The sequence below is a fragment of the Sebastes umbrosus genome, chromosome 10 (assembly GCF_015220745.1).
Source record: "Sebastes umbrosus isolate fSebUmb1 chromosome 10, fSebUmb1.pri, whole genome shotgun sequence".
Classification (NCBI taxonomy): domain Eukaryota; kingdom Metazoa; phylum Chordata; class Actinopteri; order Perciformes; family Sebastidae; genus Sebastes; species Sebastes umbrosus.
In genome coordinates, this window is record NC_051278.1 from 25,807,211 (window position 1) to 25,827,843 (window position 20,633).

At 42.8% G+C, this 20,633-nt stretch overlaps 2 protein-coding genes across 2 annotated transcripts; both read right to left on the reverse strand.

Moving 5' to 3' along the window:
* Positions 1-7,758: 7,758 nt before the first annotated feature.
* Positions 7,759-9,503, reverse strand: LOC119496142 (tripartite motif-containing protein 16-like). Its single transcript, XM_037783256.1, has one exon. It carries the CDS (start codon positions 9,433-9,435, stop codon positions 7,759-7,761), a length of 1,677 nt encoding a protein of 558 aa, XP_037639184.1. The 5' UTR covers positions 9,436-9,503.
* Positions 9,504-16,396: 6,893 nt separating this feature from the next.
* Positions 16,397-18,216, reverse strand: LOC119496143 (tripartite motif-containing protein 16-like). Its single transcript, XM_037783257.1, has one exon. The coding sequence runs from the start codon at positions 18,086-18,088 to the stop codon at positions 16,412-16,414; it is 1,677 nt and encodes a 558-aa protein (XP_037639185.1). The 5' UTR covers positions 18,089-18,216; the 3' UTR covers positions 16,397-16,411.
* Between the last annotated feature and the right edge of the window lie 2,417 nt (positions 18,217-20,633).

Below are 20,633 nucleotides of genomic sequence, written 5' to 3' on the forward strand. Positions count from 1 at the left end.
TTACAGATATACATAACCAAACATTGTAATAAAATAAACTGTGCATATACATTACACTTTTCTTTCTCCTCTTTTTTTTTTTTTTTTTCTTTCTTTAGCTTAACCCTCTTTAACATTGTAACAAAACAAACAGCAGAAATCACATTTTAAACATTACTCCTTTCTCAGAGGCCTTGCCAGAGTCCAGAAACCCTGCTTTCCTCACTGAGTAAAGTCTCTCAGATAGTGAGGTCTGGTAACCTGACGACCTGACCTGGTAGTGACAGGGTGTTGGTGTCCCACCTGACCCCGCTCTACCACTTCCGCTTGTGGTGTCTGTACCACAGTCCCGGTTTGTGTAGGTGTGGAGGTTGTATCATGTTGCGTCTGAGGTGCCGACGATTTCTTCTCAGAACACCACCTGACTCCAGTTTCACCTCATAAGATCTATGGCTTACAGGTTTCATCACCTTCGCCGCTCTCCAGACCTTATGTGGCTCGAAAGGCTGAACTCTCACACTGTCCCCTTTTTTCAGAGAGTCCATGTATTTTGCAGTGCGGTTGTAGTATTTTTCTTGTCGCTGTCTATTGTGTATCAGTCCATGTGCGTTGTCTGTTATCTCTGGCTCCAACAGAGTGTCCCTGGTAGGGAGCAGAGTCCTTGTCCTCCTATTCAGAAGTCTCTGTGCCGGGCTTGTGTTGAGACCTTGGCTCGGTGTGTTGCGATGGTCCAGCATAGCCAAGTATGGATCTTGTCCCGCAGCCTTAGCTTTCAGCATGAGACGCTTGGCTGTTTTCACTGACGACTCAGCTTTCCCATTGCTCTGAGCATATCCAGGCGAGGATGTCCTGTGTTCAAATTCCCACATCTGGCTGAATCGCTGAAACTCCTGAGATGCGTATTGTGGGCCATTATCTGAGATAACAACATCTGGTATCCCATATCGTGCAAAATGGGCCTTTAGCTTCCTGATTACTGTACTACTCTTTGTGTCTGGTAGATAATCTATCTCCCAAAAGTTGGAATAGTAATCTACTGTTATCAAGTAGTCCTTGTTATTAAAGAAAAACAAATCGGTACCCACCTTGGCCCAGGGTCTGTATGCCATGTCATGAGGGTGTAATGTCTCTCTTTGTTGCTTTGGGTCTACTGACCTGCATATGTCGCACTTGGAGATGAAAGTCTTTATGTACTCATTCATTCCTTGCCAATATACACATTCCCTTGCTCTCCTGAGACATCCTTCTCCCGTGACCAACACATCATCTGCAATGATGTGTATTCCAGGTAAGCCTTCCAGCGCTTGCATGAGCTTCCTCTGGAAGACCTCTGGTGCTGGGCTTATTCCCATCGGCATTCTCAGCCAACGGAACCGGCCAAATGGGGTGGCGAATGTGGTGAGGTAGCTTGACTCTTCCTTTAATTTCACGTGCCAGAAGCCGTGCTTTACATCACAGACTGTGAATACTTTAGCCTTTGATAACTCTGGGAGGATGTCATCAATTGTAGGAAGGGGAAAATGGCTCCTTTTGAGTGCCCGATTCAATGGTTTTGGATCTATGCAGATCCGCGGTTTCCCGTTCGGCTTTGCCACTGAGACCATACTGCTTATCCAGTCTGTGCTCCGTTCCACTGGTGCAATGATCCCTCTTTTCTCCAGATCCTTGAGTTCCTCTTTAAGGGGTGCCATCATCGAAACTGGCACTCTCCTTTTTGGCAGTTTTACTGGTGGCACACTGTTGTCTATTTCAATGCTATATTCACCCTCCAAACATCCATCACCGGTGAATACATCTCCAAACTCACTCTTGATTTTCTCCATCGTCATGTGTTCGTCACTTTTTTCCTCATTTGTTACAGGACACCGTTGTTTTTTCACGATGCTGTCAATGGCCAGGATATTCTCATACTGTACTTTAATTAACTTCATGGCCTCACTGGCCTTCCTGCCCAGTAAAGGAGTCCTGCTGTTCTGGTCCACCACTTGAAACTCCAGCCTGTACAGTTTGTTGTTTCTGGGGTTTCTGATCTTGACCTTACATTTACCAAGCGGACATAACCTGGTCTTATTATACATCGCAAGCACTTTCTCTGTGTGCTCCAGTTGTGTGTCTGGGTTTAGGAGATGTACGGGGATGATGTTGCAGGTGGCTCCACAGTCTATCTGGAAGTTAACCAGTGTTTTGTCCATCATCATTCCTGCAAAGAGTTGCTGTCCTTGACTATGTCTCTCTTTCACTTGGTTTATTGTCTCATTGTCCCCATATACTTCTGATATGGTCATAATGTCCTCACATGTATCACTGTCATGTTCTGAGACAACATGCACTGCCTTATATTTCCTGCTGTTCTCTGCTCTTGATTTGCACTTTGCAGCAAAATGATTGTCTTTCCCACACTTTTTACACTTCTTTCCAAAAGCTGGGCATTTTGTCTTGTTTCTCTCATGTGTTTTACCACAAAACTTACAGCAGATTTCATTGTCTTTGCTTTTCTCTCCGGCGTATTTCAGTGCATGAACTTCCTCCACTGTCAGTCCTTGCAGTGTTTTGCTGTTCTCCCTTGATAGCTCAGCAGCTCTGCAAATTTTCAGGCATTTGTCCAGTGTCAGATTCTCCTCTCTGAGTAATCTCTCCCTCATTGCAGAGCTACTTGTTCCACACACATCTCGATCTCTTATTAGTGTGTCTTTAATGTCTCCAAAGTTACAACTACTGGCCAACACTCTCAAGTCCGTGACATATTTGTCGATGTTTTCTGCTAATCCTTGGTTCCGCACTAAGAATCTGTATCTCTCAACAGTCTCGTTAACTTTTGGATTACAGTGTCCGTCAAATAGCGCCATCATTGAACTCACTGTTCTCCTCGCCAGCGTGTCCAGGAGCTCTCTTCCACTCTCTCCGATGATGTAATAAAACAGCTTGACTTTTGTACTTTCCTCAGCATCGGGCATGGTAAGGTCCATGTACAGTGAAAACTCCTCCTTCCAACTCTTCCATATCTTTGCAAGGTTGTTGGAGTCCAAAATCAGTATTGACGGAGGTTTCAGTCCTTCCATCTCGACGTCAGCTATTTTTCTCCGCTCACCGTTGCCGTGTTCGGTTAGCCTCTTCAATGCTAATGAGCTAGCTAGCAGCACTTATCCTCATTTAACGGCTACTAAACTTTAGCACCGCTGCCACCATGTTTCAATCTGTTCCGTTCTTCACTAACCATACAGACTGGACGGTTAAAGCATTACAGTTGCTTACTTGTGACTTTATTCAGTACGACAGTCCACATGTTAATTCAGCTCCAGCTAGCGTTACTTTGTCTGTGTCACACTCTAACAGTTCCCCGGAACAACAACAACTAGGAACCAACAATCCTATTGTTACAGTTACAATGTTGTTCAAGTTTGTCCCGGTGTTGTTTTTTGGCAGACTTGATGGCCTTCCTAAGCTCGTACCTGGCTTCCTTATAACGCTCCTCATCACCTGCTTTGAAGACGGCGGACCTTTCTTTTAGTCTCAGGCGGACATTGCTGTTAATCCATGGTTTCTGGTTTGGATAGGAGCGGATGGTACGAGTGGGAATACAGGTGTCCACACAGAATTTAACATAGTCAGTAACTGTATCAGCGTACTCACTCAGGTTAGTAGGATCTCTGAAAACTGACCAGTCAGTGGATTCAAAACAACCCTGGAGTTTGAGCTCTTCCTCTGCTGACCAGCACTGGACTGACCTCAGGGTGGGTTTCTCCCTCTTTGGCTCCTGCTTGTAAACAGGTAGCAAGAGCACGGAAGAATGGTCTGATTTCCCAAAGTGAGGCCGTGGGATAGACCTGTAAGCTCCTTTTATGGTGGAGTAACAGTGGTCCAGAGTCTTGTTGCCCCGAGTGGAACAGCTGACGTGCTGGTTATATTTCGGTAGCACTGATTTAAGGTTGCAGTGGTTAAAGTCCCCCGCCACGATGGAAATGGCCTGCGGGTGCTGGTTCTCGTAGCCAGTGATAGCGCCATGGAGCTCCTCCAGAGCTACTGCAGCGTTGGCTTGGGGTGGGATGTAGACAGCGGTTAGCAGGACAGAGGGGAATTCCCTCGGTGAGTAGAAAGGCCAGCACTTGATAGTGAGGTGTTCAAGAACCAGTGAACAGGAGTAGGTAATTACCTCCACATCGGTGCACCACGAGTTGTTCACTAGGAAGCACACGCCGCCACCCTTTGACTTGCCGGTCGCGTCCCCCGAGCGGTCCAGGCGATGCACGGAGAAACCCTCCGGTTGTACGGCGCTATCTGGAGTGTCCGATGTTAGCCAAGTTTCAGAAAAGCCGAACACACTACAGTTCCTCATGTACCACTGGGCACTGATACGGCAGTGGAGCTCGTCTATCTTGTTGCCAATGGATTGCATATTGGCTAGCAAAATGCTCAGGATGGGAGGCCAAGTGGGCCGCGCCTTAGTCTCACCAGTAGCCCGCCACGTCTTCCTCGTTTGCGCCTGTGCCGGCGCTTGTAGCCGGTGTACCAGGATACCTCCGATTTAACAATGTCTTTCAGTACCGCAGGCGCTGTGCAGAAGTTTGGAACATTTTGTCTGATGTCCAGTAGAGTCTGACGGTCATAAATGACTGCGGAAGATGTAGATTGTGCTGAGAAACTAATAACTAGAGCTAAAATAAAGAGAAGAGTGAGAGAAGCTCGTAGCGTGTCGCCATCAGTCGGCGCCATATCTCTGGTTTCTCCCCCAGCAGGCACACTGCGGTGTCAAGAGGTCAAGAGGTCAGACAATCTCCATTAAGCTCACTGCAGTGTCTGAACTACTGTCCATCGGTCACATTTTCTACAGAAATCTCTGGATCAAAATGAGCATTCATAGTAATGATAACGATGACGAGGTTCAGGACCGCTAGATCAGCATCTGACTGTGATATGGCTCTGTGTCCTGATGACATTCATGTCCTTCAGACTAACAGCTAGATGTGAAAGCTTGGCTTGGACTTTGACTGAATGAGTTCAGGCTGTCAGATTGGTGGATTAACATCCTCAAACCACTTCAAAACTGAGCACTCCTGACCTCTTGTGGTCCAAGTCGGCGCCTTCTGAGAGAATCTCCACGTGTTCAGCAGTCAATATACGGAGACAGAAGCACTTTCAAACACAAGAAACGATCACAGGAAAAGTATTTCACCTTATTTTCGTAGATAGTACCACCTGCTGACCAGCAGTCATTCCCAAGCTGCTGCTCTGCTGAGCATTACTCAATCACAATATCATCTGATACTGTTTAATGACAGCAGCCGTACTGTGTAACAGATGAATGAGTTCCTCCGGTCACCACGTGAGCCCAAAAGTCGAAAGAAGCTTCGACCGGACGAGAGTCTGGAGGTTCATGCACCATCACTTAGTGTCGTTATAGTCAGGGGGTAGAATGTGGCTCTACAGAGCCTGTATATGCTTTTAAGTAGTTTTACAATATATCTAATTCATGATAGCGTGGTAGAAATGCTGACATTTAAAATGAGTGATCACAGGAGGCAACAACAGCTTTTCTTACTGCCACACAGCCCTCAAGAGCTCTGTTTGGGGTGAGAAAAATGGCAGCCTAGTGAGGACGGAGCCCCAAACTGAGAGAAAAATATGCACTTGTGAATTTTTACGGGTTCATTTGGACAAAGACTACTCTATATACATTATTCAAGACACTCAGACAGAAGACAGTGTGGGGTAGTCCAGAAATTAAACAGTAAAGTAAAGCCACCTCTACACACAACAAACAGCGAAATCCATCTGAGAATAACTAATAATAATTCATGTTAAATATGAATAATGTTGTGGGATTGATCCTTATTTCATGGGATATTTGGGGATTTATACATAATTATTACATACATAATTATTACATACATATATATATATATATATATATATATATATATATATATATATATAATAAAATAAAAAATAAACAGACTAAGCATTGGAATAGTGATTTGGATGTTGAATACCATGAACACCAAATAAGTTTGGATCCAGTGTGATTTCACAACAAATTATATTCTTTTGCTGGTTAAAAACAGCTGACTGACAACAGCTGACTGACAACAAGGAGTTATCAAAATAAACTGTCCTGAAATATTTAAACAGCTTTATAATAATTTTCTCACATATTTAACGATCTACTTTGAAGCATTTGTGACAAAACGGTTCAATTTCAGGACGTCATCCTGATCCAAAGCAGCCTGGAGCTTTGTATGACACCCTGGAAAAAAGACAGGAAGAAAAGACTTAGTTCATTCTTGTTTATTGATTATAGAAACCTTCAGTTTGTTCACACATCCCATCAGTAAAGTCTGTTAAATGACTCTTGTTCAATGATTTCACGTACAGATTCATTTTCATCCACACAATCAGTTTGTTTGAGCAGAATCTCAGCGATGTAACAGAGAATAATGATTTCCTTATTGATTATGATCATGATAATTACAGTTTTCATTAAACATCTTAGTATCTCGTTTGTACGTCGATCTGGACGACAACATTTAGTCTGCCAAACAAATAAATATGATTCGAGATATCTTTACAGAAAGTGGTGAGAACAGAATATATATCTATCTATCCATAGATAGATATATATACAAATATTCATCAAACATTTAGAGCACAGAGAAGTTTACATTTTCATGCAGAGAAATATCAGTTCAGGTGAACAAAGATCATCATGAGCAGTGAAACAGACACAGGAAGGAGCCACCTGAAGACACTCACATTTACAGAACAACTCATGAGATGGATCGTGGTCAGGATGTGAATTTGTGGCTAAATTGTTACACAAATAATCAGTGGTTATGTCTATAATGTCTTGTGAACAGTTTTTTCCACTTATATCTTAATGTTTGATTGAAAGACAACTTATAATGAAGCAAATTGCATTCAGTAATAGTAAATTGTAACATTTACTAGTCATTATATTATACATTTTATACAAGGTGAAAAGGTATCAGCATGACATACAGTATGCAAGGTTAACAGTATTTAATTTCTTTATTAGAGCATGTGTATCAAAAGCATTCATCATATAAGTGGTGTGTAACAATATATACATACTTACAAAGTTTATGTCATCACTGACGTTGTTGCTGCCGTGTTTACTCCTAGATGGAGTGTTAATGGAGCAGCTGCATAGCCTGGCACTGATCGATCCAAACTCCATTCAGAAAACAAGCATTTTAAAAGTTGTTTGTTTGCTGTGTTGCGGACAGACCTGACAAAGCATGAATTCGGTCTTTTTACAACTCGACATCATAATGTCGTTATTTCGGCATCATTTTGATCCGTTTATTGCAATTAAATCACAGCACAGTGTGTTTATTTTGGGTTCATACCGCAGTAGCGACGTGTGGCTTGCTAATGTGTTTCCTGCTTGGTGTGAATGCACGGTGGTAACACAATACGAAGCACAACGTAACGTAACTTAAACGAACATAAACAATAGCACATGCACAACAACAGCACGATGTAATGACTCAATGAACCGCTGACACAATCCCCAGAAAACATAAACACTGAACTGTTCTCCAGCTTTTCATTTAGAAAGAGCAACAACCAATGAGGAACCTGCAACAGTCGCTGATGAATCCTGTAACTTCATCACTCAGTCAGTCAGTCAGTGACACACTTTAGTGTTTGTAGGGCTGGTCCTCTGCGGTCCAGACACAAATCAGCTCTGCAGCAACAATGATGGACACCAGAGAAGTTTAAGAGTTAAAACACAGAATTTAACCCTTAAATGACTTCTGTCTATTTCAGTTTACACAACTCAGCAGTGTCATCATAATAATCAAGCCAAAGTCCAGCATAGAGAGGCTCAGTGAATGTGGTCTGGACTCTGTGGAGGAGAGTCATGGTTTCAGAGACGCTGTAGAAGGACAGAATACCTGCACTGTGATCCAGGTACACTCCTACTCTGGAGGACTGAGGACCTGAGACGGGGGTTTGGATATTGTTGTACAAAAATATATACCTGTCTTGTTTACAATCTAACGCCCAAGATTTATCATTGTATCCAAAGTAACATTCAAGCGACTTCCCGGTTCTACTGATACTCTTATATGCGACTGCTACACAAACTCCTCCCCCTCTCCACTCCACCTCCCAGTAACAACGTCCAGTCAGACTCTCTCTACTCAGGACCTGACTACACCATCCAGTGAATCTGTCTGGGTGACTAGCATAAGACTGTTGTTGTATCATATATGTTGCTTTTCTGTTCCCCTCAGATAATAACAGCATTGTGTATGCTGTGTTTGGATCCAGTGTGATTTCTCGTGAATATTTTAAGAACCCAGCTCTGGTCTTGGGCTCTGGTTGTGACAGTAAAACATCCACTTCAGTCCCTGTCTGTGAGACGTTTGTCCATTTCTCTCTCAGAACGTCCTGTAGTTTATCTCTGACTTCTGACACAGCCGCCGTCACGTCCTCAAAGTAGCTCAGAGGACGGATATGGATGCTGGATGAGTGTGTAGATTCACTGAGCGGGGACAGTGAGGGGTATTTGAGTAAAAACTGGTTGTGGTCCTCTGTGTGTGACAGCAGCTTCATCTCAGCGTCTCTCCTCTTCAGCTCAGTGATCTCCTGCTCCAGCTTCTCCTGAAGCTCTTTGACTCGACTCACTTCACTTTTCTGCTGGGATCTGACCTGCTGCTTCACATCACAGCTTCTTTTCTCCATGAGACGGATCAGCTCGCTGAAGATCTTCTCACTGTCCTCCACTGCTTTATCAGCAGAGCGATTGACAGCCTCCACCTCCTGTTGGAGCAGCTTCACATCTTTCTCTCTGTCCTGTATCTTCTGCTGGATGTTGAGTCGACTCACCTCCAGCTCTCTCTGCCTGTCGGTCCTTTCTGCTGCAGCTGAGACGGTGTCGTGGCCTTTATGTTCATCCACAGGGCAGAGATAACAGATACACTGCTGATCAGTACGACAGAACATCTTCATCACCTCGTTGTGACGAGAGCAGATGTTCTCCTGGAGCTTCTTGGAGGGCTCCACCAGCTTGTGTTTCTTGAACGGAGCTGAGTCATAATGAGGCTGGAGGTGTTTCTCACAGTAAGACGCCAGACACACCAGACAGGACTTGAAGGCTTTCAGCTTCCTCCCAGTGCAGACATCACAGGCCACATCTTCAGGTCCAGCATAACAGTGATCAGCAGGAGCAGCTTTGAGTCCAGTCTTCTTCAGCTCCTCCACTAAAACTGCTAACATGGTGTTTTTCAGCAGGACGGGCCTCGGTGTGAAGGTCTGCCTACACTGAGGGCAGCTGTAGATCTTCTTCTCATCCTCTCCATCCCAGAAGCTTTTAATACAGTTCATACAGTAGCTGTGTCCACAGGAAGTAGCCACCGGATCCTTCAGTAGATCCAGACAGATCGAACAAGAGAAGGTTTCCTGGTCCAGCTGATCTCCTTTCGTCGCCATTTCACCTCTCAGTAGCAACGACTGTCTGAGTTTCACTTCCTGAGAACCGACACTAGTTTGAGCTCTGATGTAATCATCATGTGTTATGTCGGTTACACCCACCTTCAAACTGTTGATCTGAAGGGGAGGGAACAAGGAAATAAGAGGACTGAGTGTGTCCGAGCTGTCTGTGTTTGAGAGCAGGAAGAAGAGGGAGGAGTTATCAAGCTATGATTCATTCCAGGACGAGGAGCAGCACGACTGACTACGTCCCAAATCACATACTTTTCTTTTTTACTTTTAGTACACTGCAGCTGCCCTTACAAAGTACGTACTGTTGCATGCAGTATGAATACAATATATCTGCTGTGCAAAGGATTGTGGGTCAGAACAGCCAGAAAAGCATGCTGGCTTTCATACTGTAAAATGTGACCAGGTTGTAGTAGGACATCCTGGTATTTTTGGCACACTGCATTTGACATACTATGTATTGGGACATAAGAAATCTTTTTTTCTGGCATACTAAGTAGTTGTCAACACTTGTCAAACTTAAGTACAAAGTTTTTTCCAGATTAAAAGATTTACTGAAAAAAAATGAAAAAAATAAATCTAAGTGTCATGTAATAGCGGGGCAGCTATGCTGAAATATTCGTAACAATTGTGCATTTTGCGATAAAAGCAACAAATTTGGCACAGATGTAGGGTTATATGTCATGAAAAGATATAGATATCGGGGCGCTGCCAATTCGGCCCCTGACGGACGTGGCAGCCTTTTTCCAAAATGGCCACAAAATAGGTGCTTAATATTTCAAAACTTTGCAGAAAACTGATTTTATGACTCTTGATGATTTCCAAGGTGCGTTCAAGCTGATGAGTTCAGATGTCAGAAGATCACAGACATGATTTTTTTACCTCCTCATGTTTTTAGGGTACTTTTTAAAAGCTTTTAACCTGAGAAAAACATGAAAACCAAATAAAAGGAGCATGGTCACTTCAGGGTCAAACTTCACCCCCATGCGTTCATGGTAGAATGACAACCAATAAAGCAGTAAAACTGACAGAGATAACGCTGGATACATTTCTTGGTCGCCAGTAACCTCTAATCACAGTTAAAGTGATACTGAACTTTGGTAGAACCTTGGGTTGTATTGCTAGCAGTAAAACTAACAGAGATGACATGAGAACATTTTAGTTTGAGTAAGAACTTCAGGTTCATATGACAATGTTTTATTTTTGCAGTGGCCTTCAAATCTGAGCAAAGGAGCTGCTATTTGTCCAGTCTCTAACCTGTGACCAAGCTGACTTGGTTGAACTTATAAGGAAACTTAGATCAGTCTCCTGTTGTAATACAGGGTTAAAGAGACACATAAGCTTATCCACCACGGCAGGGTGCCAACTCCAGTAGGATTCATTTCTTTGTTTTATTTTTTTGATATGCAATAGCACTTTAAAAACATGTATATACTGTTGTATAACAGCAAACGCTGGACGGGTTACAGCATGATACAAGAACTGAGGAAGCGGGTTGCTGGAGGCGAAGTTTTACCAAAAGAAATCCAATTAAATATTCCATTGCCATACTGCAGCACATTGTTTACACTTTGGGATCCTCAAATTTGATTGAAATTTGATTAAAGTGCGCACGTTGTTGGTTTGCTTGGTTTTGCGGAGCGTTTCAGACAGAGGTAGAATACAGGTATATTCAGGCAGATAGTATGAAAAATAATGTTGCATTGTTAGGGAAAACATAGGACTGAACGTTTGTGAATGAGGGGATAGATGGACTGGTACCACGGGACATTTTAGAAAATCTTCTTATTTTTCGTAGGTCTTGCGCTGATCAGCCACCACACCTTACCAGGACATTTTCCGTTAAGTTAACCATCAGGGGGACAGGGGGAGGGACGCAATTGCGGACCAGGGGAATCTTAAAGTTACTCCCGAAGGATAACCACAAAAATCGCAAGCGATTCAAAGGGAGAGGGGAAACACCAAATGAAAACAGGCCTAAAAGGAAGGCTCCCTACACTCAATATAAGTTGAAAAAACTAAAACTAAAACACCGCTGCCAAGCAGCTGACTAGAACATAAATGAAACAAAAGAACCAGCGAAGGCAGGCCACACAGACCTAACCCACTCTAAGAGACTCTGAGAAGAGAAGAAGCTAAATGGTGAGTGAATCCCACAGATAGGTTCACGTGGTACTTCTGCAGATTCACACACCCCTATACAGATACAGCAACAACAAGACAGCACTCTCACTACCTCTGACAAAGAGACAATGGGCCTTTCCCATTTCCAATTTTATAAGGCTCGATTCCTCTCCTCGACACCTCTCCTCGCGTCTTAGTCCCGCCCACGGGAGATGCGAGCGGAGGATGCGAGGAAGAGACACGAGGAGAGAGGAAGAGAGGAAATATGTTTTTAGAGACATGAGACGTTGTTTCCTCTGAAGCGTCACGTGAAGCGGCGTCCGTTTCTGATGACAGCAGCAGCTGATCACAGCTGGATCAACTGTCAGTTGGCTTTAACAGCTGTTTATGTCTGAACTGATCTAATACTAATAAAGACACTAAAGTTATTATCAGTGGTAGAGCAGCAGTGTTTCCTCTCTGTAGCCTGTTACCTGTTTAACAAACACCTGCACATGAATTACAGCTGCAGTCTGTATTTCTACTGTGGACTGAGTCCTGCTTAGAGGACCAGGAACCATCTCTACTGGCACAATAACTTTATATTATTAATTCAATATTAGTGTCTGTATTTATTGATATTCTTACACTAGAAATTATGTATTAGGCTGAATGTTTCAGGGAAAATGTAAATGATATAACTCATATCAAACCCGATGCTGAGGAATTATCAGCCTCATGTGACTGAATGGAAATGAGGATAAATGATGTAAAAGGTGTAAAAGACAGACCCTCCTTCTCTCTCTGACTTTAACTGTAACTTAATACAAGTTAATGGGGGGAAATAACAGATCATCAAAAGAAAATTCTTTCTAATAAATGAAGAAAGTTGATTGAGGTCCGTTTGTTGTCAGGGCTTATAAAGCCCTTTCAGTAACAGACTCCTTCAGCAGTGTGTGAAGCAGAGATCCTGCAGGTCATTCTGCTGCTGGAACACTTTACCATCAACATGGTCCGTTTGTTGTTCACACCTACAGTTAACACAGATTATAACTAGATGGTGAATCAGAAGACAACTAAACTATAAAACATTTAATCTGTGATGTGTCTTCACTCCGGTATAAAACTCCAGTGATGTTGACGTGTATCAGATCAAACCGATCGGCGCAGCATCCAATCAAGAAACAATATACAATAAGGGGGCATGTTTGTCGGTAAAAAACTTCCGTGAAGGATACCCTGGAGGATACACTGGTGTATCCTCGCTCATGGCTCCTCCGGCAAGCCTCCTTGATCCTCGCTCCTCAAGATGCATTTTAGGAATTGGGATGTCCTTCAAGATGGAGCGCTGAGATCGATTTCCGGGTCACAGCCAGAGGATCGAGGAGCGAGGAGGCAAAAAATCGGGAAATGAGATGCAGCTAATAAGTCAGCATCTGAGCACTGAAACCAGGGGTAGATATAGGCTTCAACCACCTGATCCTCATCAGGGACAATTAGGCTCCACAGCTGGCTCTGCTCAGAGATAATGAACCCAACCAGCCTGCTGAGAGGCAAGTGACCCTCAAATTAACAGACATTTCTTCAACCCCTAAAATGGAAATTTCTGTTGATTTACAGGATGTCCTCCGTACCATTCACGGGGACATCTGTTAATCCTAAAACGGAAAATTCTGTAAATTTACAGTATATCCTCCGTACCGAGCCAAATAACAAGCCCAACCTCTACATTCTGGAGGGAAAACAGACGCTAACGCTAGCATTTGTACGTTACTTATCGGTCTTTGCGGACCGCCTGAGGCTAAAACTGGGGCTAACTCTACCTGACGTCCACTGAAGTCTAAAATATGAGCATTGGTAAAATGTAAACTACAATACCAAACTTAAGTTAGTCTCAAAACGAGTCAGCAAAAATATTCCTGGCGTATCTGGTAACTTTAACAGTTGAACTAAACAACAAAACAGCTTTCCAGCTAAAACGACACTGAGCTCAGTGTCCTGATGACATTCATGTCCTTCAGACTAACAGCTAGATGTGAAAGCTTGGCTTGGACTTTGACTGAATGAGTTCAGGCTGTCAGATTGGTGGATTAACATCCTCAGACCACTTTAAAACTGAGCACTCCTGACCTCTTGTGGTCCAAATCGGCGCCTTCTGAGAGAATCTCCACGTGTTCAGCAGTCAATATACGGAGACAGAAGCACTTTCAAACACAAGAAACGATCACAGGAAAAGTATTTCACATTATCTTCGTAGATAGTACCACCTGCTGACCAGCAGTCATTCCCAAGCTGCTGCTCTGCTGAGCATTACTCAATCACAATATCATCTGATACTGTTTAATGACAGCAGCCGTACTGTGTGATGGGCTACGCTGATATTTAAAATGAGTGATCACAGGAGGCAACAACAGCTTTTCTTACTGCCACACAGCCCTCAATGGGCGGCTCTATCCCCAAGAGCTCTGTTTGGGGTGAGAAAAACGGCGCCTAGTGAGGACGGAGCCCCAAACTGAGAGAAAAATATGCACTTGTGAATTTTTACGGGTTCATTTGGACAAAGACTACTCTATATACACTATTCAAGACACTCAGACAGAAGACAGTGTGGTGTAGTCCAGAAATTAAACAGTAAAGTAAAGCCACCTCTACACACAACAAACAGCGAAATCCATCTGAGAATAACTAATAATAATTAATGTTAAATATGAATAATGTTGTGGGATTGATCCTTATTTCATGGGATATTTTGGGATTTATACATAATTATTACATACATATATATATGTATATATATATAATAAAATAAAAAATAAACAGACTAAGCATTGGAATAGTGATTTGGATGTTGAATACCATGAACACCAAATAAGTTTGGATCCAGTGTGATTTCACAACAAATTCTGTTCTTTTACTGGTTAAAAACAGCTGACTGACAACAAGGAGTTATCAAAATAAACTGTCCTGAAATATTTAAACATCTTTATAATAATTTTCTCACATATTTAACGATCTACTTTGAAGCATTTGTGACAAAACGGTTCAATTGCAGGATGTGATCCTGATCCAAAGCAGCCTGGAGCTTTGTATGACACCCTGGAAAAAAGACAGGAAGAAAAGACTTAGTTCATTCTTGTTTATTGATTATAGAAACGTTCAGTTTGTTCACACATCCCATCAGTAAAGTCTGTTAAATGACTCTTGTTCAATGATTTCACGTACAGATTAATTTTCATCCACACAATCAGTCTGTTTGAGCAAAATCTCAGCGATGTAACAGAGAATAATGATTTCCTTATTGATTATGATCATGATAATTACAGTTTTCATTAAACATCTTAGTATCTCGTTTTTTACGTCGATCTGAACGACAACATTTAGTCTGCCAAACAAATAAATATGATTCGAGATATCTTTACAGAAAGTGGTGAGAACAGAATATCTATATATATATGTCTATATATATACAAATATGCATCAAACATTTAGAGCACAGAGAAGTTTACATTTTCAGGCAGAGAAATATCAGTTCAGGTGAACAAAGATCATCATGAGCAGTGAAACAGACACAGGAAGGAGCCACCTGAAGACACTCACACATTTACAGAACAACTCATGAGATGGATCGTGGTCAGGATGTGAATTTGTGGCTAAATTGTTACACAAATAATCAGTGGTTATGTCTATAATGTTTTGTGAAAGGTTTTTCCCACTTATATCTTAATGTTTGATTGAAAGACAACTTATAATGAAGCAAATTGCATTCAGTAATAGTAAATGGTAACATTTACTAGTCAGTATATTATACATTTTATACGAGGTGAAAATGTATCAGCATGACATACAGTATGCAAGGTTAACAGTATTTAATTTCTTTATTAAAGCATGTGTATCAAAAGCATTCATCATATAAGTGGTGTGTAACAATATATACATACTTACAAAGTTTATGTCATCACTGACGTTGTTGCTGCCGTGTTTACTCCTAGATGGAGTGTTAATGGAGCAGCTGCATAGCCTGGCACTGATCGATCCGAACTCCATTCAGAAAACAAGCATTTTAAAAGTTGTTTGCTTGCTGTGTTGCAGACAGACCCGACAAAGCATTAATTCAGACTGTTTACTAATCAGCATCATTATGTAGTTATTTCGGCTTCACTTTTGATCCGTTTACAACAACGTCGCTGTCGTATTTATGGCTTGATGACGTTATGTTGAGTGTTGATGGAGTAGCTACAATGTTAGCATAGCCTGGCATTGATCGATCCGAACTCCGTTCAGAAAACAAGCATTTTAAAAGTTGTTTGCTTGCTGTGTTGCGGACAGACCCGACAAAGCATGAATTCGGTCTTTTTACTAATCGGCATCATAATGTCGTTATTTCGGCATCATTTTGATCCGTTTATTGATATTAAATCACAGCACAGTGTGTTTATTTTGGGTTCATACCGCAGTAGCGACGTGTGGCTTGCTAATGTGCTTCCTGCTTGGTGTGAATGCACGGTGGTAACACAATACGAAGCACAACGTAACGTAACTTAAACGAACATAAACAATAGCACATGCACAACAACAGCACGATGTAATGACTCAATGAACCGCTGACACAATCCCCAGAAAACATAAACACTGAACTGTTCTCCAGCTTTTCATTTAGAAAGAGCAACAACCAATGAGGAACCTGCAACAGTCGCTGATGAATCCTGTAACTTCATCACTCAGTCAGTCAGTCAGTGACACACTTTAGTGTTTGTAGGGCTGGTCCTCTGCGGTCCAGACACAAATCAGCTCTGCAGCAACAATGATGGACACCAGAGAAGTTTAAGAGTTAAAACACAGAATTTAACCCTTAAATGACTTCTGTCTATTTCAGTTTACACAACTCAGCAGTGTTTCCATGATCGTTATAAAGCAAAAGTCCAGCATAGAGAGGCTCAGTGAATGTGGTCTGGACTCTGTGGAGGAGAGTCATGGTTTCAGAGACGCTGTAGAAGGACAGAATACCTGCACTGTGATCCAGATACACTCCTACTCTGGAGGACCGAGGACCTGAGATGGGAGTATTGATATAGTTGTACTGAAATATATAACTGTCTTGGTCACAATCTAACGTCCAAGATTTATCATTGTCTCCAAACAAACATTCATTCAACCCCCCTGCTCTCCTGATACTCTTGTATGCGACTGCTACACAAACTCCTACCCCTCCCCACTCCACCTCCCAGTAACAACGTCCAGTCAGACTCTCTCTACTCAGGACCTGACACCATGCAGTGAATCTGTCTGGGTGACTAGCATAAGACTGTTGTTGTCTCATAAATGTTGCTTTTCTGTTCCCCTCAGATAATAACAGCTGTGTGTATGCTGTGTTTGGATCCAGTGTGATTTCTCGTGAATATTTTAAGAATCCAGCTCTGGTCTTGGGCTCTGGTTGTGACAGTAAAACATCCACTTCAGTCACTGTCTGTGAGACGTTTGTCCATTTCTCTCTCAGAACGTCCTGTAGTTTATCTCTGACTTCTGACACAGCCGCCGTCACATCCTCAAAGTAGCTCAGAGGACGGATATTGATGCTGGATGAGTGTGTAGATTCACTGAGCGGGGACAGTGAGGGGTAGTTGAGTAAAAACTGATTGTGATCCTCTGTGTGTGACAGCAGCTTCATCTCAGCGTCTCTCCTCTTCAGCTCAGTGATCTCCTGCTCCAGCTTCTCCTGAAGCTCTTTGACTCGACTCACTTCACTTTTCTGCTGGGATCTGACCTGCTGCTTCACATCACAGCTTCTTTTCTCCATGAGACGGATCAGCTCGCTGAAGATCTTCTCACTGTCCTCCACTGCTTTATCAGCAGAGCGATTGACAGCCTCCACCTCCTGTTGGAGCAGCTTCACATCTTTCTCTCTGTCCTGGATCCTCTGCTGGATGTTGAGTTGACTCACCTCCAGCTCTCTCTGCCTGTCGGTCCTTTCCGCTGCAGCTGAGACAGTGTCGTGGCCTTTATGTTCATCCACAGAGCAGAGATAACAGATACACTGCTGATCAGTACGACAGAACATCTTCATCACCTCGTTGTGACGAGAGCAGATGTTCTCCTGGAGCTTCTTGGAGGGCTCCACCAGCTTGTGTTTCTTGAACGGAGCTGAGTCATAATGAGGCTGGAGGTGTTTCTCACAGTAAGAGGCCAGACACACCAGACAGGACTTGAAGGCTTTCAGCTTCCTCCCAGTGCAGACATCACAGGCCACATCTTCATGTCCAGCATAGCAGTGATCAGCAGGAGCAGCTTGGAGTCCAGTCTTCTTCAGCTCCTCCACTAAAACTGCGAACATGGTGTTTTTCAGCAGGACGGGCCTCGGTGTGAAGGTGTGCCTACACTGAGGGCAGCTGTAGATCTTCTTCTCATCCTCTCCATCCCAGAAGCTTTTAATACAGTTCATGCAGTAGCTGTGTCCACAGGAAGTAGTCACCGGATCCTTCAGTAGATCCAGACAGATCGAACAAGAGAAGGTTTCCTGGTCCAGCTGAACTCCTTTCTGCGCCATTTCACCTCTCAGTAGCAACGACTGTCTGAGTTTCACTTCCTGAGAACCGACACTAGTTTGAGCTCTGATGTAATCGTCATGTGTTATGTCGGTTACACCCACCTTCAAACTGTCGATCTGAAGGGGAGGGAACAAGGAAAGAGGGGAGGACCCAGTGTAGCTGTCTGTGTTTGAGAGCAGGAAGAGGAGGGAGGGGTTATCAAGCTATGATTCATTCCAGGACGAGGAGCAGCACGACTGACTACGTCCCAAGTCACATACTTTTACTTTTTACTGTTAGTACACTGCAGCTGCCCTTACAAAGTACGTACTGTTGCATGCAGTATGAATACAATATTTCTGCTGTGCAGAGGATTGTGGATCAGAACAGCCAGAAAAGCATGCTGGCTTTCATACTGTAAAATGTGACCAGATGTAGTACGATATCCTGGTATTTTTGGCACACTGCTTTTGACATACTATGTATTGGGACATAAGAAATCTTTTTTTCTGGCATACTAAGTAGTATGGTAGTATGGGTTTTGGAACGCACAGTATGTTTCGTCATTTACAAACAGAGCCTCGGTTCAAACCTGCTCCACATTTGAAAACATTTCAGTTTTCAGTTGTAAAATATTTCTTGGCTCCTCAGGCTTTGGTGATGGCTCCACATTTCTCATAAACTCTTCCTCACCCGGGACAGGAACCCGGTGTGGGCAACGGACCGCTGTACTGGCAGTCGTTTACAGACAGGCTAGTGACACATTACACACACTCCTGAGGCTGCAGTGATTGTTTTTAAGAAATCTCATAAGCCATTGTTTTACTGCTTAATTTTTCGTTTTACATAAGAAAGTAGAGATAAGTAACCTAAGCAACTAGTGTAGTAATAATAATAATCATTTATATAACACTTGTCAAACTTAAGTACGAAGTTCTTTCCAGATTAAAAGATTTAGATTCTAAATCTCATGTAATAGTGGGGCAACTAAGCTGAAATATTCGGAACAATTGTGCATTTTGCAATAAAAGCAACAAATTTGGCACAGATGTAGGTTTATATGTCACGAAAAGATATAGATATCGGGGCGCTGCCAATTTGGCCCCTGACGGACGTGGCAGCCATTTTCCAAAATGGCCGCAAAATAGGCGCTTAATAACTCAAAACATTGCATTGATGATTTCCAAGGTGTGTTCAAGCTGATGAGATCAGATGTCAGAAGATCACAGAAATGATTTTTTTACCTCCTCATTTTTTAAGGGTACTTTTGCTGACTAGAACATAAATGAAACAAAAGAACCAGCGAAGGCAGGCCACACAGACCTAACCCACTCTAAGAGACTCTGAGAAGAGAAGAAGCTAAATGGTGAGTGAATCCCACAGATAGGTTGACGTGGTACTTCTGCGGATTCACACACCCCTATACAGATACAGCAACAACAGGACAGCACTATCACTACCTCTGACAAAGAGACAATGGGCCTTTCCCATTTCTGATTTTATAAGGCTCGATACCTCACCTCGACTCCTCTCCTCGCGTCTTAGTCCCACCCGCGGGAGATGCGAGCGGAGGATGCGAGGAAGAGACACGAGGAGAGAGGAAGAGAGGAAATATGTTTTTAGAGACATGAGACGTCCTTTCCTCTGAAGCGTCACGTGAAGCGAAGTCCATTTCTGATGACAGCAGCAGCTGATCACAGCTGGATCAGCTGTCAGTCAGCTTTAACAGTTGTTTATGCCTGAACTGAGGCCTGTACTACGAAGCGAGTTCAACATACCCAGGATATCTTCTCGTTATCTGGCTTAACTAACCCTAACAAACGAGATCTCGCTAAACGGTCCTACGAAGGTGGTTATCAACTCAGTAAGTCAACCCAGGGTTTCTCCATCTGGTTATGAGCGCATTCACATGAACGGGGCGGTGTTTTCAGCATCTGACCAATCACAGACATGGACAAGTCTACTGACAGACAGGCAGAGAGACACATTATACAAAGAGTAAACTATATTAGACAAATACGAAGAAGTTAAACACGTAATCCAGACTAAAAGTAACACAGTTGAAGCTGCCAAATGCAGGAAGAACAGCTGGCAAAAGAAAAAACTCCTGATGTGTGAATGTGTAAATTAACAGACTTGTTAATTTAACGGAATACTCAAAAGTAAAGTGTACTTGTCTAAATATAAATAGTGATTAAGAGTGTAATAGATGAATAGATTACTCATCTTTTTACCCTGTGAAACTAGTGGCATCTATCATTATTTCAACCTTCTTTCAGCTGCATCCCCCCTCTGTGGCGGTGTGAAACGGACTCAAGAGGAAGTTAAAAAATATAAATCAAAAAATATAAATCAAAGCGATAAACACCCACAGCATAAATCCAGCTGTCCTTTTGTCAGTTTAAACTGTGTTGATTTAAGCCTGGATTATGACTTAAACTAATTAATATGTGTGTAATATTATCATACGATCACCGCACTGAGCTGTTATTGGTCAGGAGGTGCTTTTATACGAGTTGATCTCTTATCTGGAACATAACCTGCTCAGGAGCAGGTTAGCTGTTC